Raw genomic sequence first — 27005 nt, 5'->3', positions numbered from 1 at the left:
CCTTCTATCACATAATGGCATGCTCATTTTATAACATGTGGCATCAAAGTGCGCACAATTCCAAACCACAGATTCCACTTCCACTGACAAACCAGCAGAGGAGAATTGGGTCCATCTGCCTTTCCACATTCAAATAGTGAGCATTTCAATATCTGTGCCATGAATCATGATCAGAAACCCAGTGGTTGAAGAAAAGGGGAAAGACACACACACAAGGAAAATGTCACACAGGCAAATTCTGGATTGCTGAATAATAAATAGTATAGTGGGAAAGAGAAAGGAAATGCAAGTTATGGATCAGCTTGTGAGGTGTATGGGGATTAGGGTTAGAGTGTGGAGATATGGAGGGGCAAAGGGGAAAGCTTTTGATAGGTTAGAACTGCATTGACAGAGAAAGGGGCATGGAGCAGCAGAGAGAAGGGGCAGAGAAATAGGTTAGTGGCTGTTAATTTGTCTCTGGTTGAAAGTAGAGAACTACTACCACCAATGTTGTGTTCTTTGGTAGGAAGTTGCATCTTTATGGAGGCAGAAGCCTGCTAGGTTCTTAAGGGATTGAAAGGAGATAGGTGTCTAAGCTACCCGAAGAAGCAAAAGAACTGATCAATAAACCATGAGAACATTTTTGCCTGTTTTATAAACAGCCGGAAGGGCATGAGTGAGCAATCTTACAGAAGACTCAACTGCCAACAACAGTTGCTGTCCACTGACAGGTGCGTGGGGCCCAGTATATTCACATAACAAATCTGCTCTTACATAGAAAGAGCTCTGTTTGGGCACGTATCCAAGTTGTTGCTTTGTGTGAGTATAAGAGAGAACAGCCCTACACTTCTTAGCTCTGGTAAACTGGCAATTGTACTGACAGTGCATACTTTCTGTCTACCAGTAATAGTAAACAGGCTTTTAAACCATTTCAGAAAACTGTGCACACCCACAACATGTTATAAAAGTCAACTTGTACTAGTTTGGTCGCTCCAGTTTTGCTTAAAATGTCATGGGTTATTATTAAACACATATGAGCATTTTCTGGTTAACAACTGGGTAAATGCCAAGCATTCCAAAAGTATACTTCCCTTTTAATTTTCAGTTCCACATGGAAATTTGCAGCACTTGCAAGCCACATATGTATGATAATGATTCCTGTGCTAATACTTACTAGCACCAATGGTAGACTAGTAAATTAGCACGGTCCGCATGAGAAGCACAGTCCAAATGAGGGACTGTGGAGACACTAGTACAAAATTCTACGCAACTCAGAGTCTTCTTATTTCAGGTGCTATTTACACATCGGTTTCAGTGTTAAATTTGCACAACCAACAGCAACCAACTAGACAGAGCTTGAAGTGACCATTCCAGTCTCATTATGAGGGGGAATTGTATGCATTTAAAGTAATCTTAAAGGACCAACCTAGACATCGTGTATAACATGTGAGCAGAATGGGGACTTACATCCAGATAACAGCTGCAGATTTCCTGTGGGAACTATTCTGAAATGTTGAAGGGGCCCAAATCAGATTGAGACTGTGATGCAAGGGAAGGGCTTCAGCCCCACCCTGCACTATTTTCTTGACCTGAATGGACTGGGGGGCATTATTTGTTGTATCCGGGACTAGAGATGGGCATGAATTGAATTACGACCCAAAAAATCGCATGAACCAGGCCGGTTCATGGTCTGCGAACCAGTGGGTCGTGGAAGCTCATTTCCACGAACTTCCACGAACTGGTCTATTGGTTTGTTTGGGTCGTATTAAAGGGGCAGTTTAAATGGCCATTTCCCTAGGGCCATTTAAACTTTCCCTGCCACTTGCAAACGGTAGGTCCCTTTAAACTATCAGCTGGCAGGCGGCGAGGGGGGGATCTGCCCCTGCCACCTGATAGTTTAAAGGGACCTGCCACTTGCAAGGCAGGAAACGGCCCTTTAAACTGTCAAATGCCCCTTTCCCTGCTGCTGCTAAGCAACCAGAAAGGGGCAGTTAAACCCCACGAACCACAAACCATGAACTGGTTCATAAACTTGCCCCAGTTCATGTCAGTTCGTGGTTCGTGAAAACCCATGAACCACGAACCTCATGGTTCGGTTTTTTTGTGGTTCGTGCCCATCTCTATCAGGGACTGCATATGCAATCATTCAGTGCTCATTCAGTCCTCCTATGGAGCAAAACAGTGCTCTCTTGGAGGCATCTAGCTGAATGGCCATGTGACAGTCACATGTTACATGTTTAGTTCAGGCCTAAGATAACAGAAAACACCATCTACCCAAGACTCATGATGCGTGAGGCTGCCAAATTTCCAGGTGGGATTCAAACATAGAAGTCATAATTGTCATAAACATCTACAACCCTGTTGCTAAGCTCAAGAATCTGTTATGACTTGTTTTAGAATCTATGCATTTAGTAAATTCATTTTTTAATTTCCAAAGCTTTTACTTACTTAAAATTAACATTTTTAAATAACAAATAGCTTCCTTAAGTTATTTCTTGCCTTCTTTAGTTACCTTGTTATGCTCCCAGCCATAGTAGCTGAAGGAGATTTTTTTAAAAGTATCAGTTAAACATTTTAATTGTGAAATGAAAAAATCCACCAGGGAAATTCTGGAAAAGCAGAACTTGTGTAGGTCTGATAAGTAAGGGCTGGAACAATACTACTGAGGGGCACACACACATCAGCCTCCACTTTTTAAAAACAAGAAACGTTCCTATTCCAAAACAAGTTCATATTGTATTGTCGAAGGCTTTCACGGCCGGAGAACGATGGTTGTTGGGGGTTTTCCGGGCTGTATTGTAGTGTCACTGAGACACTGAGAGATCTCTGTCTTTTGGTGCTACACCTCTGAAGATGCCAGCCACAGCTGCTGGCGAAACGTCAGGAACTACAATGCCAAGACCACGGCAATACAGCCCGGAAAACCCCCAACAACCAAGTTCATATTCTTTAAATGAAAATGATCATGGCCCAAATTTTAAAAGCCTATTTTCCAAGAAATACTTAAGTGGGGTTAAGGGGAAACACATCTGGTTTGAAATTTATCTAATGCACAATGACTAACTTCCAGGATAGTGTCTGGACACTGAGGACTGAGATACATGCTTTCTTCATGTTTATTTTAATTGATTTTTAAAATTAATTTAACCTCCTGAGAGTACTTTGCTCTCTGAGCTGATTTTTTTCCCACTGGAGAAAAATAGGCGCATCTCCCTGTAAGTATTCCCCAGCAGGAGTAAAAGCGGCTCGTGGTGGCTTTTTCTAGCAAGATAATGGCAGGGAAAGAAAAAGTGAATGGTTTACTCTCAGTCACTCCCCACACAGTTAGTCTGTACTTCAATTTAGATCTAGTTCTGGCCTGTAGACTCTGGTGCTATGCAATAACTTTGCCAGGACAAATCAGGGACCAGAAGATGAAGATCCTGTTTCTGGTTTCAGATAATTATTGGGGCCTTCACTGCTTCCCTCCATGTCATATTACTTAATGGATGTGGGTTGGAAATTGCTGGAAGGATTTTATTTGTACCATGAGGGCAGCAGTGAGGCCTCTGATCTTGGTTGTTGACAGAAATGTAAGATGATTTTTGGGAAGACAGCAACCACAAGAACTATGTTTTAACCGAGTGATCCATCCTGAAATGGAACTATGTGAGGCAAACTTCTAATTTATGCTACATTGCTTGACTGTGTATATGGAGAGTTGCTAGTTGGAAATATTCTACAATGCTTCCAAGCTCAAGTGCAGCACACACAATCAAATGATGGGAATAACATTAATTTTCTCTCCATTGTTCCTCATACAGATACCCAAGCTTGTCTACATGTTACACTTGCTATACTGTAACCTAGTTTTGCTCTAAAACAAGATTTTTATGGGTATTCCACAACAGAAGGGCATGTTCTACATCAAAGGGGAAGGTTGGCCTAGGGAGAGACTGACTTAGAGACTCATCAAGATCTGATTAGATGACACGTTAAAAGATTGATTTGGGAGAAACCTCAATGCAACTCATGTTTAACATGTGACCCATGTTTAACATGTGACCTTATAAATAGGGTGAGGGGGAAAACTGGTTCTTAAACATACACAAGGTAGGAAGGAGAGGATTCATCACCACCACCACCACCCTACTTTTGTTGACAGGCAAGGGCTGGAGGGCAGGGTGTTTGTCATACTGCTGGTTCCACCTGTCTTCCCAGGAGATGGTTCCATAGTGGAGTGGAAGGGAGTGGATGATGAAGCTTATGCTGCTGTCCTGTACATGCTTTTGGGAGCCGATTTCCCCCTCCCCCGCCATACACTCTATTTTTAAGGTGAGTGCTGGGTCACGCATTAAAGAAAGATAACCTAACCCAACTTCCATTTAACGTATTGTCTACTCAGACCCTCCTATTTATGCTCTGTAGTTCATTAGAAAATATTTCACTTAGGTTACCTTCACTTCCTTGTTAGCAGGACATGAAGTGGAATACTTGTAATGTTGGTTGGGTATCATCTTGACTTTCTGTCTTATATACTCACATACTGGCCTGATCCAAAGTTCTTATTGATTTAATATGTTTTGGACTGTTGATCTCTCTTCCCCTGCCGGCTTTGCTACTTCCATTTAATTTGGGGTATCCATATGGGTTGGGTAGTCACAGAGTAATTACAGCTGTAGGTTGTCGGAGAGGTGGCAATGCAAGTGGGAAGTAGAAAACATTTAAAGCAGTGACTCCTCTGCCAGATGCAGAAGGATGGGCTGGTGTTACTTCGATGAGAGATTTTTAGTAGGAACATGCACCTTGGATTGGTTGCTTACCAGCCCCACCTTTACTGGCCATAATGGAGTCTCTGAAACATGAAACGCTAATGATACTGAACGGACACACTGTTACTGCTCAAGAGATTGGATTGGGAGGGGGAAGAAATGTACAAAAATTACAGATTTATAGTTTCTGTTCTTGGAAAAAATGGTTAAAAATGAAGCTAACTTGAAAGATTTCTTGTTTATTTCTTAAAAATTATTCTACCTTATAAGCCACACGGGCTGGGCATTTCTTGCCTAACCCAAGGGGTGGAGACATATGTCTCAGCATCTCATACATGTCCATGAAAGTCATCCGGCCCCTGGGAGCAAAAAATTAAAAAAAAAAAACCAAAAACAAAAGGAAAAATACACGGAAAAATAGAAAAGAGAGAAAGATGCAAAGAAGAGAAAAATATTGGAAATCAATTGGAAAAGGAAAAAAAAATGGAAGATAAAAATGTAGAGATTACTGCGCTGCTTGCCAGCAAAGAGTCTGAATATGCTTGATCTTCATGGATGACTGGGAACAGAAGGATGGTTCCTGAAACTGTGGCTGTGATATAGCAAAACGCTTAAGCATACACTTCTATACGTTTAGAGCAGGTGTTCACATCACAGCAGAGACAGACAGAAGCCTGTGCATCCATCTTTTTGCTCAGTCTGAGAGTACAGTGCAGACCACCATCCCACTTGGGGTTATAGGGCCAAGGAGTGTAGTCAAGTCCCCTTAGTAATGAAGAACCACAGAAAGAAGGAGAGAAATAGAAAGACAGACTGAGATGAGGGAGCCCCTCTTTGCCAATGTGGGAGGAGGGCAGACTGCAAGGAAAGAAGGTGGAGGGAAAGGGAGGGGTGGAAAGAATTGGGGGAAGAGGTAGGAAATGGCTGAGGTGTCAATGTAGTCTCTGTCCTCCCCAAATGAAAAATTAATGTGCAGAAGGAGGTGGAGGTGGGTAAAGAGAGACTCATAGAACCCTTCAGGCCTAGCTCCAGCTAACAGCAAGCAGAGATGGTTCAAGGTAACTGATATGCTCCATGCTTTACTGGTCCGGGTGGCAGCATCATTTCACGCATTCTGTTGGCTAATCACATTACTAAATTACTCTTGAAAGTGCAATATATAGATAGATATGTGTACAGATATATATATATATATATATGAAATATATATATTAAAGAAACCATAAGCAACATTCATTCCGTTGATGCTAGCAGGTTTTAGTGTAAGTCAAACCTTGCAAGCAACCCTATGAGGGCATTTCTTGCCTAAGCCCAGGGGGGGAGATATTACACGTAATAAACTGTACATATCCTTATAATGAATTCGGCCACTGCAAGAAGAATACACGGGAGTTAGTGCGGATGCTACAGGGCAAGAGAAATACATACTGTCATGTAAACATAAAACACAGCAGGGCTGCTGGCTAGAGACATTCAGTCTAGCCATACACCACCTCCCTCAGGTATATGGAGAAACTGTGAATTCCCATTGAATTGTAATCAGAGGAAAGAGGCTTCTCAGAGCATGCAGACTAGGCCTCATTGCAGCTCTATGTGCTTCCCTGTCAGAACTGTGGGAAGAAAGGTGAATGCCATTTATATTAACATATGGGGGAAACTATGCCTTATAGGACAAATGAGAGATTTATTGAAGATGTTAAATCAAGTCAGGTGTGACCAGACCCATATATGAGTCTTAGCTTCCAGCTCTGGTGTTTCTTCCATGAAGAGCCTTAGAAATCAATCACAATGTGTGCCATGTAGTTTAAGGGGTCTAGAATTCATACCAATATTTTCTCTCCTTTCTTTTCAATGTGATTGAGTAATAAATGCATTAGAAACCAGTACACGGGAGGGGGAAGACCTGGATTTTCTGCCCCCACTCGGCACAGGCTCTCTTATGGACACTCCCTCAGCTGGGCTTGGCAGGGCTTGCCAGTTAGGGCTGGCAGCGTAAACAAACACATTAAACCTGGACACAACGGGCATTCATACTGTACAGGGCACAGGGATGATAAAAGATACCAAGAGAACTCTGGGGGGACCTTTTGCTAGGTGCACGTAATTGCAACCCTGCTGACTGCATCTGCTTGCAGCAGCAGTGTGCCTGGGCCCCCACAACAAAAAATTACAAGAACAGCATTACAAAGCAGAGTGGAAGACCAGGCCCTAGCGCGCGCACACACGCACACACACACACACATCTCCACAGGTTGAAGTATTAGGAGCATGTCATCTATTACTAACAGAGCTATTGCAAGTATTTCTTTTACTGCTGCATAATACATACTACCTGTGGGTTTTGTCCAGGCTGTGAAGCCAATACCCCAGTAACTCCTATTAGGCTCAGATGTTACTAATGTGGCACAAAACACAAAGCATAGTTGTTGCCAAGGGTTCCACTGCACAATCATTGTTTGGCTCAAATATTGCTAATTATGGTACTGAGTCTGCCCTCTGTAAGGGCAATTTAGCCAATAAGGCAGGATAGGAAAATGGCAAGGAGTATCCCTAGACACACAGGGAGATACAGTGTGCCTTCCCTTTGGATTTTATGGGATAATGTGAGGGTGTATGTGGACTTGACAGAATCCAGCCGCAAAAACCTAAAATTAAAAGAGGAAATGTTAATCAGTGGTAACCCTCCAACTCCTGCTTTCTTCAACCATTTGTTGCTAGTGAGACCGACAGAAATTAACCAACAAGACTGATAATGGGAATGGCATAGTGGCAGTGGCCACAGCTCTACACTGACTGGAGTTAAGCTAAGGGGACATACAATGGATCTGCATGCAAACAGAGACAGCAGCTCTGATTCTGGAGTCAGCATGAACCTCTTGAACACACATGAAGCTGCCGTCTACTGAGTCATGCCATTGGTCTATCAAGATCAGCATTGTCTATGCTGACTGGCAGTGGCTCTCCAGGGTCTTGGATACAAGCTTTTCACACCATCTACTATGTGATTTTTTTTTAAACTGGAGAAACTGAAGCTTGAACCTGGGGCCTTTTACAGGCAAAGCAGATGCTCTACCATTGAGCCTGGGCCCCTCCCTTCCTCTCATATCGCCGGAGATAAAGGCTGCATCTACGGAAATAACTTCATATCTCAGCTCTGTCAGAATAGACTAAACAAAAGACTGTATTCTTCTTTTCTGAACAAAGGCAAGGAGTTGTAGATCCCCACCCACCTTCCTATTCTAGCCTATGAATATTGTTACCCTCTCACAAGTGGAGCAAGAGCCCTCAAGCTTCTCTTGTGAGAAATAAGCAACAGGAACCTCGGAGTCCTGGCCTTCAATGATTTTTTCTTTGATCTGTGCCACACTACTTTTATACTAGGGTGGAACACAGAAACTGGAGGGTCCTGCCTACCTGCCCAGCTGCTAGATTTACTTCTTTATCCTCCCCTTGATGCAATCCTGCTTATCAAAAAGGCTTGTGTCCAAATCTGGATCAGTACGATCCATTTCCTGCAACTTCTTCCTTCAGGACAGGACAAGAGCTCTAAGCTGAGAACTGGGAGCAGCAATGGAGGCATGTCCTTACCAGGCAGAAGGGTCATACTCAGCCCACACACGCACATACTCGTCCAGATGGTGAGGCCCCAAAATGGAGGAGTCACGTGTCAGGTACTCAAAGTTATCCATGATGACAGCCACAAAAAGGTTCAGCATCTGCAATTTCAAGGAAGCAGGGAAACGGACACAGGCACTGAGTAAGCTGAAATGCCAGAGAAAATGCTGAGATCAACCTTAGCAAGAAAGAAACATAGGTAAAAGTATCAAATGGGGACCTGAGCCCAAGAGAGTCAGTGAAAGGGATGAACATAGTAACAATACACACCTCCCCCACACATGTATGGACAAACCCATACACATATGTACACATTAAACATCCTAGCAAGCATAGTCCTAAATACCCATGGATGGTCAATTCATAAACACACAGATATGTGGGCATGAAATTAACATATTCAGACTGGAAACCAGCATGCACAAACTTCTCTCTACATGCACTCTATCTTGCTCAATGTATTCACATTTTTGTCACAGGGCCATAACTGCTTGCCCACCTCTAAACACTCTCTTATGGTTGCAGCTTCGAACACCATCACCATACTATATAATGCCTGAGAGCAGCAGGCCCTTCTTGCAGCGGCAGCACTGCCTGATCATCTTCTGAGAAGTGCTGACAGAAAGAAAGAAGGAGCTATGATGGACCCAAAGCTGCTCCACCTCCTGATTAATGCTCCCTTTAGAAGGCAAGGCCAGGATGTTACATAAGGCGCCTCAGTCTTTCATTGGAGCAGAAATGCTAGGGATGCTGGGCTGGATTTTGTTGGTTCAGAACTTCAATAAGCCTTCCTCACAAGTATAGCCAATGTAGGAGGAAGCAACAATGACCAAAAACTAGAGTCATCCTCCAACTGCATCATCAAGCAGGACTGGTCAACTATAGAAATAACGTAGGCAACCCCCTAGAGTGCCCATATTCCATCACTCCACTGCCAGAACTTTTGGAGTAGCTCTTTGGCTAAGTGATATTCTCCGCATTTAGGGGACATAAGGGAGATGTTTCTGATTTTCACTGGCTTCCCAAAGGGCAGGAAGACGTAAAGAAGTCACAAACATTAAACTGAAAAATAAAAACTGTGTTGTGATCAATGCTTCACCATTTGACTGTTATGTAACTCACAGTTCAATAAAACATAACTGTGATGGTGGTGTGTATGTGGGAGGTGGGGGAGGGGAGGATTCAAATTTGCCCCAGGTAGTAGCTGGCCCTGTGCCAAGCTGGCAAGTGTCTAGGGGGGCAGAGTGGCATGTTCTGAGACCTGAAATCTCTGCTCCAAAGACAACAGCAAACCTAACCCAGGATCTCAGGTGATGCCAAAGCAATTTGTTCCCAGGTTCAGAGAAGTGCCTGACAGGCCTGTATATTCCTACCATGTGCAGAGAAGGAGCATTTTCACACAATTTACATGGACACAGACCTGTCCCAGTAGCTACACAATCTTTTCAGTGCATACAGGCCTATCCATGTCATTTGTATGTGTGCATTTATGTGTATGTGTGCATGGACATGTGTGAACTAAATTTTATTCTTGGCCCTAAAATAATGATAACCTGCTAGCGCAATATCAGTGAAATGAGAAGAGAGGTGTTGCTGCAGAGGTAGAGCTTCAAGAAGAATTGCCTGTCTGCTTTCCCCACCCTTCTATTAATCAGGGTAGAGAGAGAGAGAGAGAGAGAGAGAGAGAGAGAGAGAGAGGAAGAGTACTGTTAATAATGAAAAAAAGAATAACTAGTGCATAAAATTATTATTATTATGGAAGATGGGTTAATCTGGCTAGTGTTTACGTCTCCATCTTGTATTTTTAAAAATATCTGCTGAGTGTTCCAATGGTACTCAGCCTCAAAAACAGTAATTAAAAAAAATGGCAATCCAAAATCCAAAGCAGTACCAGCCAGGGAAAATGGCATTTACTCAGTGACAAGATATTGTCATTTGAATGCTAGAAAAATGTAGTGTTTCAGCTACACAAGTCCCCTACCTTGCAAAAAGACACTTGTGATCACCTGCAATAACTGAGTAACAGTTACCACTATTGTGCTATAAAACTATATGATCTGGAAAGGCCGTTTGCAAGATCCCTTACCCCACAAGCACACATTGTTCTAACCATTGCACATGCATAGCTCAGTCCTGTGCTGCCCCTCCCCCACATCTCTTGACTCACCAGGAAAGAGCACAGGAAGATGAAGGAAACAAAATAGAAGTATGCAAACCCATTGCCACACTCATTGTCTTTGGCATCTGCTTTCTCATCACAGGGCTTTCCACCCAGACAGGAGAGCATGATATCATGCCATGCCTCACCTGTGGCACTCCTGGGAGAGAGAGAAAAAAAGGAGGAAAAGACAATGGTCACTGGGGACCCATCACAGCCAGATGGCAGCATCTCTATCTCATGAAGTGCTGCAGTAATACTGAAAAGCACAAGTGGTCTCACAAAGGGGTGGTCTCACATGCTACTGAAATTGCAATTTTGGAACAGAATGTGATTGCCATGGATGCATGGTAATACAAGTATACTTTTGTGTGGGCATAAGGAGTAATGACCAGAAGGCTCGCTCGTCCATTAAGGAAATGCCTCTAGTATGCTTGAGGCACAGTAGCTGACTGAAACATTGGGAAGGACTGGCTAGGCTAAGTGAGTTAGCTCTCCTGTGATGTCTGCAAGATCCTCATGAGCTTTCTAAGGAAGTGTGGTGTAATGGTTAGAGGGCCACAGTGGTGTACTGATTAGAGTGTCAGACTAGGATTTGGGAGACCCAGGTTCGATTTCCCTCTCTGCCATGGATGCTCACAGGGTAACCATGAGCCAGTCACATGCTTTCAGCCTAACCCATCTCACCCTGTGAGATTGGAAGAATGAAATGGAAGAGAGGAGCATGATGTGAGCTCCCCATTGGGGAGAAAGGTAGAGTATAAACGACATAAATAAATATAAATAAATAAAAGTGTTTTGGACAAGCCTCACCTAAACAGAAGCATCAGGGCCTGAAAGAATGTGCGGAAGTTGTTATGCTCATTGATTGCAGAGTCCTCATCTTTAATGCCAATGTTACCAAACACCTGAGGATACAAAATCAAATTAATATAGATACAAATATTAAGTGTTCAGGAAATAGTAAACTCCTAGAAGTTGCCGTCTAGTAATGGAAGAGCTGATGCTTGCAGAATTGGATGCTAGTTCATCTGTTGGCATGGCTGGATTTAGTTCATTCAGTTGTAGAGATTTAGGAAATTCAGGGACAGTTTAGCAACACACAACATTCAGAGAATTAAGTAAAGCCTTGCTTTAGCTATCAGAGAAGGCAAAGTTGTATTGCTCTGGCAATATGCACCACAACATGGAATGCTGCTATAAAAATGGGAATGAAAGGTAAGAAATGGTGTCGTATCTCCTTGTGTGTCATACCTCGAGATCTCAGACATATTGCTGGGAAGATGAGGCCATTGAACCTGCCACGAGCTGGAGGCACCACCGGCGCCAGGGTTTCTGGTGCCCGCAGCCGTGCACATGCGTGCCCCCGGACTGCGTGATGACATCGCCATGTGATGATGTTATCATGCAGCAAAGTGGGGACCATTGGCTGGCGGGTGGCTGGGGCGGTGCACAGAGGCTGCCCGCGCTCCGCACACCGCCCCGGCCTCCTACCGTGCCTGGCCCGAGGCTGCTGCGCCTGGCCAGGGGCGTGTGGCGGCGGCGGCCCAGGGCTGGCCGGCTGCAGCAACTGTGGGCCAGCTACGCCAGCTCCATGGCACACGCCTCCACCACCCCCTCCAGTGCCCCAGTGCCTGCGGCACCCACCTCACCGCCTCAATGGTGGCACCAGCCCTGGCTGGAGGCCTCTATATTTGCACAGTGAGGCCTACATTTGCCCAGGGAAACACTTGCACCATGCTAGACTTCACTTTGCAAGTTCAAAGGTCTCTGGCACAAAGTCAATGGTATAATTAACCCTGTGCTGTGTCAGAGGCATTGCATGGGCTGGAGCTGACTGATTGGGGCTGAAGTTGATTGGCACTTACCTGCATGCCAATGATGGCATAGATGAAAAAGAGCATCGCAATCAGCAAACACACATATGGAAGGGCCTAATGGAGGGGAAATATGAGTGTAAATTATTAATTTTTAGCTTTAATGTTTTAACCCAGTTGCACCTATTATACTGGTAATATGGTTACTGTGAAGCAAGTCTTCCTTGTTTCCCACATATAGCTTGTTGCCACTGAAGGAATGACAGGGAGTGCTGTAGGCTGTATAATTGCCCCCCCCCACTACATCCTATACAGAAATCTTGCAGCAATTATTAACCCATCTGAAAGGATGAGAAGATGCAAAACTGCTCATAAATCATGAATGAGGATCAGCGTCATGATAGAAAAAGTTCAGGATTCAATGTTTGTGTTACAACGTAATGAACCAACAGATAATCCAAAAGGCAGATCAGTGGGGATGGATGACTATAACGGTTACCTCCTAAGCCCACAGCACTGTGACTTTCATCCCTTCTTTCTCCCCCAATTCCTGTACAATCCCAAAGACTCTCAGAGTTAGTGACTCAAACGAGAAGCCCTTTATTATTACCTTAAAAGACTGGACAAAGGTCCAAAGCAGGATGCGGATGGTGTAGCCCTGTCGGAGCAACTTAATGAGGCGAGCAGCTCGGAATAGCCTAAGGAAACTCAGGTTGATGAAGTTGTTCTGGGGAAATGAAGGGAAAGTGGCATGAGCAGGATCAGGTTCAGGACATGGTGGTAGCAGACCCAGGGACTGGCAAGAAAACAAACCCCAACCAACCCTGCAGTGATTAGTAAGATTAGTAAGGACAACTAAACAGCACAGAAAGGGAGAGGGATCACCTATGTGAAGATAACTAGCATGATAATAAGGCCACCCATTCCCTTGGAAAATAAAGATGAAGTAATCTATTTGGGAAGTCAACTGTTGATCATTAATACGGGATGTTTTTGTTAAGATACCAACAACCAAATGCACTGATATTTTTTGACAAAACAAGCAGGTAGAACATTATTGTGTGGCCTCACATCACACATGTTCTGTGCATACAAGATCTAGGGAAAAGGAAAAGCAAGACGTGCCAGTGAAGAGAGAAGGACGGTTGGGAGAAGGAATGACTGGAGACTTGCAATCACATAGAAGAGTTTGCATGGCAAATGCATCTGACCTGTGTACCCAACATGGTGACAATTCTTGGGACCTGAAGGAATGGTCACTGCCAAATAATCTGCAGCTAAATAAATGACTTGTACCTCTGCTAAAGTAGGAAAGAACTCATTCCTGTTGGGTTCACCAAGATGCATTTGTATCTATCCCCTTCAGAGGAGATGGTACATAAGCTTCTGGTACTTAGGGAATTCACTGCAATGTGACTATGTATTTCCCATCTGAGCATAACTCAAGGGCCAGGTGCCCCATTTTTGAGTCCTAAAGATGCCCAAAGCTAAGCACTGGAGTTCCTGGACTATCTCAGCTGACTTGGCATAATCTAGTCTTGTGTGTATGTGCTGCTGGTCCACAATGCCTTTCCTAAATGTCAACTCAATTGACATTTAGGACAGCACAGAAAAGAGAATCTAACCAAGGTGCAAAATTCCAGCTTTCTGTTAGCCAGTGTAAAGTCTGTGCCTCAGCAACAGCCCTTGTTCAAGAGCTTTAAGGATTCATCCATGCATGACTCTTACTGGGGTCTCAAGCTGAGCCCACTGGAGCTAGATTTTGGTGACTCGCTGCATGTTCAAACAATAAGAGCACTGGGAAACATGTGTAGCTGGGCTGGTTCTAATGGATCTACGTGTTCTGCCATGTGGCTTTGCTGTTTGTGCACTGAGAAATGGAAGTAATCTGGTCATTTGCTATGCTAGGGTATATGTGCAACATGTGCCACAGGGCTGAATGTAGCTGCAACAGCATCACCTGCCGTAAGACTTATGCTCTGGAGCACCCCATAAATTAATCAAATCACATGAAAGGGAGACAGAAACAGAGAGACAGAGAGAGAGAGGACTCAGACATTACACATGCCAAGGTACTTGTTTGAATGCTTGAGTACCTGGCCTGAAGTGTGCCTTGTTCTATCATTACAAAACATTGAGGAACTGCCATATGATTACACAGTGGACATGATAGGACATCAGACAATGCAGCCAAAGACTTCCATGTAGTTGTTGTAGGCCTTTCCAATACCACTTAGTTGCTGCATTCTCTCCTTTCTTTGTAAATTCCCTTTGTGTATGTTCCCAGAAGCTATAAGCCCATTTCTCTCTAACCTTCCCCCAAAGTTGGTCATGTAACAGGGAATCCAGTTAACATGCATGATGGTGGGGTGAAAGAAGTCACTGCAGGACTGCAAGGAGTGAACCCCATTTATTATACTGCCAGGTTCAGTTCATGCCAGGCAAACAAAAGGACATGCAGAAGAGGATGAAAGACAAACAAGGAAACTATGCCTACTCTCAGTGGGAAAGCTACACCTACTCTGACTACTGGAAATAATATAGCACAAAAGTGCTTTGTTCTTCCTCTCTCTAGCCAATCTTTGCAACATTTTGACGTTGACTTCCAACATTGGCCGAATCCACATTACCTCCGCGCATCCCGGTGTTGCACTAAATGTCCGCGAAACACCCGGAAGTATAGCGTCTTTCAAGCGCGATTCAGAAATCGCACTTGAAAGACGCTATACTTCCGGGTGTTTCGCGGACATTTAGTGCAACACCGGGACGCGCGGAGGTAATGTGGATTCGGCCATTGTCTGTGCATTTATCTTAGACTAGAAACTTGCAGCCAAAGAATTGGCTACTTGGTAAATCTGAGTCCTGCATTTTCATTTTTGCCATTTCCAGGTCACAGTCCTCTAATGACAGTAAAGGCCACAACTGGCTGAATCTGTCAAAATCTGTATTTCAAAATGAGCAACCCCACATTCCTTTAATCCTCTGTTCATATCCTCCAGGAATTCTCCACCTGTCCAATTCTTTCCTGCCAAAAGTTCTGAGTCCCAGGCTTTCTGGCTCTTGCCTCCTTCCATATTTCCACCACTTTCCTAATGCTCCTATTTTTCAGGCCAGCGCCTACATCATTCCACTTCATTCACCTACTCTCTCTCTTTCTTGACCATGTTTCTTAGCACTCCTTTCTCCTCCCCACATATATAGCCCTTTCAGATCTTAAGCACTACAAAGTGTTCCCTTTTCACATCCCTTTTGCCTCAATTCCCTAAGCTTTCGATTCCTATTTCTCTGTCCACTGCCTATTCTTTTACCCACTTTACCTCCAGGCTTTCCTGCAACTCAAGATTTCTTAACTTTACCTCTGCATATGGCTTTAAAACAAACAAACAAACAGAAACTGGACTATAAACTGCTGTCTAGCAATGGAACCTTCCAAGCCATTACATCAGTGCTAAACTTCACTGCTGCACATGCAAGATAGATGTGTGGATATGTATGCTTATTTTTGTCAAATATGTAAAAGAATCTTATGTGAAATTCTTCTCAGATTATGTTTACATACATCTTAGAACTACTGGGATGTATGTGTAAGAAAAGAAATACTGGAAGTGCTGAGAGTTAAAATAAGGATCTCTTCTTCACAACCGACACAAAAGAACCACCTGGCATTCCTCTCAGTTCTCCTAAATGGGCATCAGGCAAGTTTGTTGGAAACTATCCTTGCAAGAGATAGTTTTATTCTAACTGACCAAGGAAGGGAATGCACATGCATGCAACAGTGCAATGCGTCACACTCAGATACCATGTTTATGCAAGTGGGTCTATAGGGAATGTATGCGTGATGTGTTTCTGAGTGATACAAGAAAAGAGGCTATACAGAGGCCATCTAAATGTGGCTGTGTTATGGAAAGATTATATGCAGATGGTTTAAAATGAGAAGACATGCTTGTATGTGCAGAACTAAGCAGCGTCAGTTTGTTATGCAGAGATGTTGCATGTGTTTATGGAGGTAATTACGAAAGAAATGCCCTTGTATCTGCCCTATCCTGCCTATATACATATCGAGGGCCAATACAAATGTGCTTATTACTCTCTAACTTAGTAGTCAGTCATTGGCACCTTCACCGTTATTTCAGAATGTATGTAGTGTGTGTGCAAGGGCAAGGGGCACCAAAGAAAATGTTTCCTGTAAATCATCCTTTTGACTGAGCAACTTGCGTTTATCTTCTTATATCTCAGACCTCCGTTAGAGATATAGAGCCAAGCTACAAGTGACGCCTGACACAGGTTGGACACTTGTCAGCTTCCCTCAAGTTTTGATGGGAAATGTAAGCATCCTGGTCTTGCAGCTGTAATGGAGAACCAAGCTGTAAAACCAGGATGCCTACATTTCCCATCAAAACTTGAGGTAAGCTGACAAGTGTCCAACCTGTGTAAGGCGTCACTTGTAGCTTGGCTCATAGTCACGTTCTTGTGCAACTTGCAATTATCAGGAAGTCAGTCTGGAATGTACTGTCTTTCAGAAAAACATACATCCTACCTCCATTGAAAAGCATTGTGTTTAGGGATTATGTTATGTGGTATCTGTTCAGTAATGGCAACAACATACATCCAAACTGTAAGGAGATGTTGTGGTGATAAAGTGAGAAGCATGCGTGTAATCTCATCCAAAGTGGTCATCTGCAGAGCAATTAATGTGAATAAGACAGAACCTGGCCAACCTGTTGGGGGAGATTCCAGTAACTAGACTTTGAGAAAGGACAAGGGCTAGGCAGTTGGAGGGCAGCTGGAAAAAACTTGCTTACAATAGCAGAATATCGAGGGTGAGATCCCAGGATGCAAATACTATAGATCTTTCCCTTCATTCCCTACCTTCAACAGACCTTTCCTATAGCAATGTCTTGTGCATAAAGCAGAGAAAATCCTGCAGGGGGCAGCAAGCTCTAGTAGCTACAGGGGAAATACCTTCTTTCTAATCAGGAGTTTTCTCCTTGTCTGTCTGCTGAATGCTATTCTCAGGATAATCTCCTCCTCCTTCTGAGAACTCTCTAAAAGCTTCTCAGCCAGCAAGACAGCTAATTTATTTCTTATCTAATCTATTCAGTATACTGACCTGTTGCATAGACACTCTGCTAACATCTCCAAACCCAGGAAAACTGATTCCCAGAATCAAGGGACTTGCATGGACTAATAGTCACATGAGGTGAAGCTGCACTGTGGATAGGAGGAAGGGGACAAAATCCTCCTCAGCAGAGCTGCAGTAACCTAAGAGAGAGGACAGGGTGATTTTATCCCCTTCCTTTCTTCTCAGTGCAGTCCCCCAAGCATGTGGCTATTAGTTCATGTGTGTCCCATGACTCTGAAACTTTCCTATGGTACGAAAGGACAACTATGGGAAGGGGAAGAAGCAGAAAGATCTGCATTTGTTGCTGCCTTCATCTGCTTGATCATTGGATCTAACACTATATTTCCAACCTCATAAGTGATTTGCTTCACCAGCCACAGATGAGGCTTCATGTCTGCCTGGGTATCCACCTCACCACCTTTTCAGAAGGCCCAACCGTTTATGTACCACAGATGGAAACAGAACCATCTCTTTAAAGAATGCCGTCACTAAGACTGTAGAATTCCTCCACTGACTCAACTCCTTCACAGAGTATTTATATGGAGTTAAAACCACATGATTCTGAGTAAGATAAAATGAGTGACACAAAATGGGACTGAGGGTAGGGAATGAAAGAGCAAGCTGGCCAATACACTGCAGGCATCTTTGGCTCAAAACATCATGCAATGTGCCAAGAAGATGCTCTTCATGAATGTAAAGCATGTAGGCTTCAGAAAGTAACCAACCGGATCCTAGATGCAAATGTTGAGATGGAGAGGAGCAGAGGAAGTCAGGGAAGGGTGGGCATTTTAATACCGCAAGTTGAATCCCAACCAGCAAACGGAGAAAGGCAGAAGGTAGTGATTTCATTTTTGGTGATGGGAGAGGGAGCAGGGCAGGGAAGTTCAGAAATATTCATTGGCATGGACACACAGACCGGTTCATGGATGGACAGATGGATTTTTCATAGTGCATTTTGATTGGATGACATTTTCAGAGGGTGTTGCGCCAATATAGAACAGTATAAAGAGACAGCATGGAAAGAAGATAAGACAAGAGACACAGTCATTATATATCACACATAGCCCTGGGGAAGGAGATACCTAGCCCACCCTTCTCCCACACCCGCCACTTTCTCCTGCCTGCTCACAAGTTAGGGAGCCCATGAGTCCAAATATTCTGGCCCCAACCATTCACAGCCAAAATGCCTGCTTATGTGGCTTTACTTCCAGGCTTCCAGCATAAACAAAACTCGCTGAGCTTCTATATTCTGGGAAGTGGGATAAATGAGGGAAACTGAGGCACAAATTGGAATATGGACTTCCACAAGTCAATGGTACAGTCAGCATCAGGAATTAAAATGACTTACCATTACACATCTTTGAAATGCTTCTGTGAAAGACTTTTGAGATTGAGCGCAACGTGAAATTAGCCATAGCACTTCCTACACAGTGGTACCTATTGGAGTATTCCCCATCATTCCATGTTCTCTCAGTGTAGCAAGAGCTCAGAACAATGCCTTGTGTAAGCAGCTGGGATGTTCAACTGATGTGGGGCAGACAACTTGCCCAATTCTCATCAAGGATTCAAACTAGAGGAAGGCTGGAGGTGTGATTCAGGAATTAAACTACTTGAAGGTAACTCATTTTCCCTTTGAGAAACCACAGTTTAAATGTCTTCTGGAAACCGTTAGTACCCCGTGTTGGTGTTAAACTTGTCAAAGATGCAAGGATGACAGAGACATGGCTAGAAATGGCACTGATCCACTGAAGGAACAGAGCCATTCAGAATGGGAACTACAAAGAATACAAGGCTTTTTATACTATACAGCAAATATTCCCTACAAACATGGAAGATTTCAGATTTTTTTTCCCTCTACAGCTTAAAGTCAATATTAATTTAGAGGTTTCCTTAGGGAGTGATGTTTCTAGATGCTTCATTTAGAAATAGTAATTATTTTTGAAAAGCAATTCTAAAAAGCAGCCACTAAGGTACAAATTGCCCTGACCTGGATAGCCCTGGCAAGCCTGATCTCATCCAATCTCAGAAGCTAAGCAGGGTCAGACTTGGTTAGTAATTGGATGAGAGACCTCCCAAAAAGATCAGGGTTGCTATGCAGAGGCAGGTAATGGCAAACCACCTTTGTCAGTCTCTTGCCACAGCAGGAGTTACTGCAAGTCAGCTACAACTTGATGGCACTTTACACTATCACCAAGGTACAAATTACCTGCCATTGTCTTTCATAATCAAACTGTTTCCCAAAAACTTTTTCCAGTGTAAGAACAATTTTCCTAAAGAAAAATGTCCATTAAGTATTCATTAAATTAAGCCTTTTTCCTATGAAACTAGTTCAGTTGAGTGGTAGATTCTTTAAGTGTTCAAACTGGTATGATAGAAGGGAGTCTTCCTTCTACTCTTCAGTATGGTATTTGCTTATTTAAAACAAGGGATGCTGCAAATTTCATTACAAACACATTCACCTGTCGAACTTACCACGTTCAAAGGTGACAATAAGATGTGAGCCAATCACTGGGTCTGTTTGGTTCATGCCAAGCAGCCATGAACACCCGACAAACTGATTTGCACTGGGTTTTCCTAAAACTGTGCATGTGCAAAGATGCAGCCAATTCAGAGTGATTGGTAGCTATTAGCATCACTAAGGACTACTTAGATGAACACCAAAGAGTAGGATTTTATTGAAACACACCATTTATTAATGACTGATTTATATGATTTGTGAGTGATCTAATTGTCTATTTAAACAATTGTGTGCTGAGTAGAGCAGCTATGAAGCAAGGATGGGGGTATTCAGCAGAACTCATTTGAGCTGTGTGAGAATGGGCATGTGTGAAAAGCTAATTGCTATACGGTACTGTAATGTACTATACTGTAATGGTTAGTAAGGGATACAGTGAAACAACCTGCCAAACATCAACAACTCCATTAACAAACTATTAATCTATCATCAAAAGATCAGGCATCTGGTCTCAAACAGCAAACAGGACACAAGGTGAACTGGCAGGTGTTCGAGCATTCCTACTTAAAATCAGGGGGGAAAACATTCTACATCTAGTTCCCCAGGCAAGCAAGAACCAGGCTATAAAGAGGAGACACATGGACAAAAACAGGAGTATGGGCATTTCCAGGCAGCAGCTCCTTCAGTGGCTAGAAAAAAAAACCAAAGCAGAAAAAAACCAAAGTAGAGGTGTTGTCTAGCACATGGCATGTTGTACTATGTGAAAGCTAAAACACTATTCTTGTTGTGCAATGTATGCTTCCTCTGCTAGTTTGTAGCTGCAAGGAAAGAATGTGAAAGCCCCAATATGTGTGTTGCCACTGACACGTGAAATAAGAGTTCTGCCAATGGATTTCTTTGCCAAATACAGGAAGAGCTCTGGCTACAACTACAGAAGGTGATTGTGCCTGATGCTAATTTGGTTGAAAAGGAGAAGACAGAATTATATGACATAACAGCTAGCAATCTTACTGGATATTTCTAAGTTCCACAAAGAATGTCCAAGGAACAATAAGTCTCAGGAATATGAGCTGGGCTTCTGATCAGCTCGTAGCTTGTTCACATGTACAACGAACTGCCACATTTACTCCAAGAAACCACAAAAAAAATCATTTAAATAATTACATTTCACCTTGAACAACATGAAGGCAGGTAGAATGTTCCTCACTTTATTGTGGATTTATGATAAAGTGAGGAAAATTTTTACCTGGTCTCACATGTCACAAACTTTTTAGGGGAACATGCAATTTTTTCCTATATTTTTAAAAATATACATACAGAATTTGAGATATCTGGTGCCTACATTTTGTGATGAGTTTGTTGGAATAGTCTCTCTTTTGAGAAGGCATTATCCAGGCTGCCACCACCACCACCAGCCCTTCATGAAGAATCCCAAGTTCTCTCTGGTAAATGAAGTCTTTGTGACTTCATCCATACAATGTAAATAATTTATTTGGCCCTATAAAAATGAATCATCATGCTCCACCAATGCTCTAGAAGAAGAGGTCTTTAACCTTGAGTAGATATAACGCACTCATTTCTAACAACAAAAAATGAAGATTCTTGAATTTTTCCTCTCCAGAAAAGATGGACTCAGCATCTCATGCAGCTATTTACTCCGACTTAGTCCTTAACTTGTGAAAGTTTGTAAATAAGCAAAGAAATCTGTGCTCCCACAGTACACACACATCAGCATCTTGAAATCACAAGAAAATATTGTCGAAGGCTTTCACAGCCGGAGAACAATGGTTGTTGTGGATTTTCCAGGCTGTATAGCCGTGGTCTTGGCATTGTAGTTCCTGACCACGCACTTCAAGCATCATCTAAACCATGCACTTCAAGCAAATGGCTACTCCAGAAATGAAATCAGAAGAGCAATTAAACCAAGGATAAATCAAACAACCAAGGAAAAACAGTCTCCCACAGGAAAAGTGTTTTTGCCATATATCAAAGGAATCACTGATCAGATGGGAAAGCTTATGAAAAAGCATAACCTTCAAGCAGTATTCAGACCCACCAGAAAAATACAACAGATGCTACGATCAGAAAAAGACAGTAGAGACCCCCTCACCTCTGCAGGATTATACGGCATACCCTGCAGCTGTGGACAAGTTTACATCGGGACCACACAGCGTAGCGTCCAGATAAGAATAAAAGAACACGAAAGACATTGCAGACTTGGCCAGAAAAATCAGCAGTGGCTGAACATAGCCTAACTCATACAGGACATAGTATTCTATTCCAGGACACTAAAATACTGGACAACATTTCCAACTACTTTGTCAGATTGCACAGGGAGGCCATTGAAATTCATAAGCATAAGCACAATTTCAACAGGAAAGAAGAGACTTTAAGAATGAATAGAGCATGGTTTCCAGTCCTGAAAAACACCAGGCTAACAAAATACTCTATACCCTACAATAGCCCTGCAGAGAAGATTAGCATATCAAGCACCAATCCATATGCAAAAGAACCTCCTCAGGATACAGTGAAGCCTCCCTCCATTAGCATTCCACACCCTGGGAAACTCTTACAGGATGACTCAGCCCAACCCCACCTTCCTGAGTAGATATAAATTACCTGCCAACATCTTTTCCACACTGTGACACTGAGAGATCTCTGTCTTTTGGTGCTACACCTCTGAAGATGCCAGTCACAGCTGCTGGCGAAACGTCAGGAACTACAATGCCAAGACCACGGAAAATCCACAACAACCACAAGAAAATAGTTTGCCATGTATGCATCTTTTCTGGGAGAGAGAATTCTCCTTTCTGATCATTTTGTGTGCTCCTTTTTATATATGGAAGATCACGAAGAATGGATACTAGTGGCGGATCAGAAAGGAGGTCATCATCAAAACCCTCTGGGCAAAAATGACAGCAAGATCTCTCTAAAGGCACCTGGAAACAAGCATTTTGCACCATATACCTTGTGGAAGTCTTTCCAAGCTTGATGCCTCAGTTTCCTTAGAAATAAAGATAAGTGTGATGCTGGCTACTAGTCTGTTGATGCTGGAAGAATCCATTCTCATTGCTTATTAGCCTTCAAAAAGAAGGCTCTGCTCTTCATCTCTAAAACTACTATAGTTCTACTATAGTAATACAGGACTCCCACTCAAATGTTATTTCCTCCAGCATCTCCCTGTGACATACCCACGAGGGTTGCAAGAAGGGAATGGGACAATGCTGATTACATGTCCTTCTACAGCTTGGCCTTGGTCATGTAAGTGAAGGCCAAGCTAGACAAGGCATTGGGAGTTCTGTATATGGAGCTCCCAGCTTTCCTCTCCTTTTAAATAGCCAGTGTGCAGGAAGCCTATTTGAACCAGGACTGCAGTGTGGGGGGAAGAAGGGTTTAAGCCTTCTCCCCTGACCCAAAATAACTCCATGGGGCTGTAATTTGCTCAGTTGGACAGAAACACAGGACAGGACCTGTATGCTTTCCCAAACAGGGCAAACAGCATCCAAATTGTTTTGAATCAGGAAACAATGTGTATATGTGTGTGTGTGGGGGACGGGACCTTAAACCCCTCTTCCCATGACTCATAGTCCTGATTTGAATTGGGATTTCACACATGGCCTATTGAAAATAAAATAAAACTGGGCACTCCATGCATGAATCTCCCAGCATCTTGTGTGTTTTGCCCCTAGGGAAAAAAAAACTAATTCCAATAATTTCTTCAGGGAAGTGGATACCCTAATCACAGCCATGCAGTTTGCCAGAACTCAGAACAGCATGCCAGCTCTCATAAAGTGCCTCCCGCTTTTGGCTTCAAGAGGACAAACCCAATTCATTTCAGACTCCTTCCTCTGTAATGAGGTTTATGCTTTTCTGTAAGCATCTCCTCTAAACTCCCAAAGGCTCTGATCATGTGATTGATTGGCTTGGGCCACTCCACACATTACAACAAAGGCAGGTACATATAAAAAAATTCTACTATATCAACCTCTACCCTGTAACATGGGGGTGGTGGTATGTACCTCTGCATATACACTGTGGAAACTAAATTTACTGCAGATGTAGCAACTAAATACTGCAGAGGGCTATGATTAGCTCCAGATTTCTGACATGCATGTCTGAGACGCAGACACACTGAAAAAAGTGGTGTGTACCCTTCTTACTTGTTACAGCATAGAAGCAAGTGTATCAGTATTTCCTAAACTTCTGATCAATGAGTTTAAACCAGAGGCACACTTCATTCTTGCATCCGCACATGGAGAACTATCAAGATGAGTAGCTGTGTTAGTCTGTCTGTAGCAGTAGAAAAGAGAAAGAGTCCAGTAGCGCCTATAAGACTAACAACCACAAATATTATTAGTCTTATAGGTGCTACTGGACTCTTGCTCTTTTCTATTGTGTCTGCTCAATTTACTTTTAGAATGTGTAAGGTCTGCCTTTCTACAAATAAACATATCCACTTGATATGACTCATTGTTCTGGTCATGTAAAAGAGTGACTCATGAAAAAGGTGTGATGCTGCTTCCAGATATCTCTACTGTACCTCTACAGTGGGAATGACTGAATAATTCAATCATATCTGATGCAAATATGAGGCAGAATTATCTTGTCCCAGAAAAGGCTGACTGGAAGGAGGTAAGAACAACGCAATGCATCATGTCCAGTTGCAGCTGGCAACATCCTCCATGGTGGCTTCTTTGGGCTCACAGGAGATTTAATTATGTTATTTACTTCTCCCAGTATACTAGCAGTTCTCTTGTGATACACTGGGATGCCCCTATTGGTGATTACTGAAGTAGATACTAATTCTTTTAATGTGTACTCACTTCTGCTATAATGTGTGAAATGGCACTCAATCAAATTGCTGTAAGGTTGATGGTAAACGTCATGCAGAAATGACTACAAATTTATAACCTCACTAGAAAGCCTCTGGGTTAACGCTGGTGTAAACTTCTCACTAGAGTGAGTATGGCTTCATGCCCATGCTAACTACTCATCTGAGGAATTCTGAACTCATGCCGACATAAAGGCCTTCAACAGGAAGAGTTCCCATTTACACTGCAACTCTTTCACTGAGCAACAGGATTTTCATAAATATAAGCCTTTTATTGAAGAGAGGCATCAGCATTTTGAGAACTTATTCCTGAAGAAGGATAAAACTGCTCCTCTTCTCCCTAGCCAATAACTAAATAAGGCCTGCTTAGGCCTTATACTGTTCAGTCTCTACCCTAGTTAAAAACCCAGCTCAACGGGATGATAAAGTCATGTTTCAGTTCTTGATCCCCAATCCCTGCAGAATGCCTCCCTCCCCCAAATGTCATCCCCACCACAGTTTTGAACTTACCCCAAACTCTGTCACTAAGATGTCTGTGATGCTACCCAGAACTGTGACAAAATCAAAGATATTCCAGGCATCACGGAAATAATTCTATAAAGAAAGAACAAAACAAAGGACGAAAAGGAACAGCCACACAGCAGCAAACAGGTGACAACATTCAATCACAACGGAAGCAACAGCAACGAATACAAAGAAGTCTCCACCCTGACCAGCTCCCTTAGCAAGCCCTAGGTTACCTTTAAGTGCACTCCAATGCTTTTTATGGGGATTGTAAAAGGAAATATACTGAATGAGTAGGGAGTTTTACTTCACTCACTACATTTTCCTCTGTATTGGGATCCTGGCTTCTGGTTTATGAATGCTAATGAAAACTTCAGAGCTCACATTCAAAGGCCCATGGGATCTTCTCCACTGGCCTTAAGCAAGCCACAGGCTGACCAAAGGAATGGCTGTTTGCAACATGCTGTGATCCCTTGAAGCAGCAGTATTGCCTAGTGAGACCAAGGGGTATGTCCCTCTCAAGCAAGGAGCCCACAACCATGTTCTTTCCCCTCCCCCAATTACTTGCAGGAACATTAATAAGATAAGAGTCTAAGAATATGACTGCACCTGGAGATGGTTCCACTCTTCAGCTTGGTTACTTGTTGAAGAGAAAGCTACCTGCCACTGCAAGCTAAAGCAATGGCATAGCTGTTGATAAGAGAATTAATTCAGCTCATAAAAATCAACCAGTGGCTTAGGTTGATCAAGAGAAAATATTAGGAATTAATAGATTATGGAAGAAGCCATTGTCAGCAACTAGTTTTGGTGGTGAGCCCTTTTGACAAGGAAGTGTGGCCCATTCCCATTTTTAATAAATAAATAGTAGCCTTTTTGTTAGCCACCTTGAAGTTTTTAATATAAAGACAGAGTATAAACATTCAACCAACTAACTAAATAAATCCCACAATGTCAAAATGGCTTATTGTCTCATTGCTACAGACACTGCTGAGAGATATCTTTCTCTTCTCTTGGGTTGGCAGTGGGAAAGAGGACAGGAAAGAGATGGCACTACTTAAGAGCCCAGGCTGCCAGCTGCTGACTCCTATACTAGAGGGAGCATTGTATCTGCCTTCTTTTTGCTATACTTTTCATCCTGCTCATGAATACCAGCTTTCAGTACTGATTAGTCACATGCCTCACAACTGCAGCTATTCTTACAGGGTGGCAATGTTTGTAAAATTAAATGTTATTTGCAGGATTTATACTACCCAAAAATCCTCATCTCCGGTCATAGAGCTGGCACAAAATATTTCAAGACTAGTGCAGGATAAGTCTTTTAATCTGAATTGGATGTGAGAAGTATAAGGCTCCCCATATTAGAAATCAAGAGCCCCAGCAATAATAGAAATAGCAAGAAAATCGTGCTGGGCCTCATAGGGCATCTAGTCCAGTATTGGCTCAATACAGGAAATCCAAAGCTAGAGCGTAAGTGGCAGGTGGCTATCCAGCCTCTGAAGAGCTCCAGCAACTTGTAAGAGAGAACCCACTCCCTAGATCACTGGTTTGATTGTCAAACTATTCTTATCATTAGGAAGTTTCTCCCCATGTTCAACTGAAATCTACCCTCATATAAATCCCATTAGATCCAGTCTTCATCTAGTCGTTATCCTCCCCTAAGTAAGTCTTCAGTGTCTGAAGAGTGCTCTCCACCCTCCCCGTCTTCTTTTTTCCAATTTAAATCAATATAGTTTCTTCAGTCTTTGCTCACTGCATTTGTTTCACAGACTCCTG

General features: G+C 42.9%; 1 protein-coding gene across 3 annotated transcripts in view; it reads right to left on the bottom strand.

Moving 5' to 3' along the window:
- Positions 1 to 27005, bottom strand: part of CACNA1A (calcium voltage-gated channel subunit alpha1 A) — a 262064-nt gene that overhangs the window by 44245 nt on the left and 190814 nt on the right. The window contains exons 31-38 of one of the 3 annotated variants that reach the window (XM_054976850.1): positions 25239 to 25322; positions 24270 to 24275; positions 12931 to 13047; positions 12372 to 12437; positions 11317 to 11411; positions 10513 to 10663; positions 8319 to 8446; positions 4993 to 5089 (exon numbers count right to left, since the gene is read on the bottom strand). In XM_054976850.1, the coding sequence (XP_054832825.1) occupies positions 4993 to 5089; positions 8319 to 8446; positions 10513 to 10663; positions 11317 to 11411; positions 12372 to 12437; positions 12931 to 13047; positions 24270 to 24275; positions 25239 to 25322 (744 nt within the window). Of the gene's footprint in view, positions 1 to 4992; positions 5090 to 6003; positions 6101 to 8318; positions 8447 to 10512; positions 10664 to 11316; positions 11412 to 12371; positions 12438 to 12930; positions 13048 to 24269; positions 24276 to 25238; positions 25323 to 27005 lie in introns of all 3 variants that reach the window. The other 2 variants (XM_054976848.1, XM_054976849.1) reach the window with 2 other exon arrangements.

Source organism: Eublepharis macularius, chromosome 4 (assembly GCF_028583425.1).
Source record: "Eublepharis macularius isolate TG4126 chromosome 4, MPM_Emac_v1.0, whole genome shotgun sequence".
Lineage (NCBI taxonomy): Eukaryota > Metazoa > Chordata > Lepidosauria > Squamata > Eublepharidae > Eublepharis > Eublepharis macularius.
Note: the sequence above shows the minus strand (reverse complement) of the source record. Positions and strands in the feature narration are given on the sequence as shown.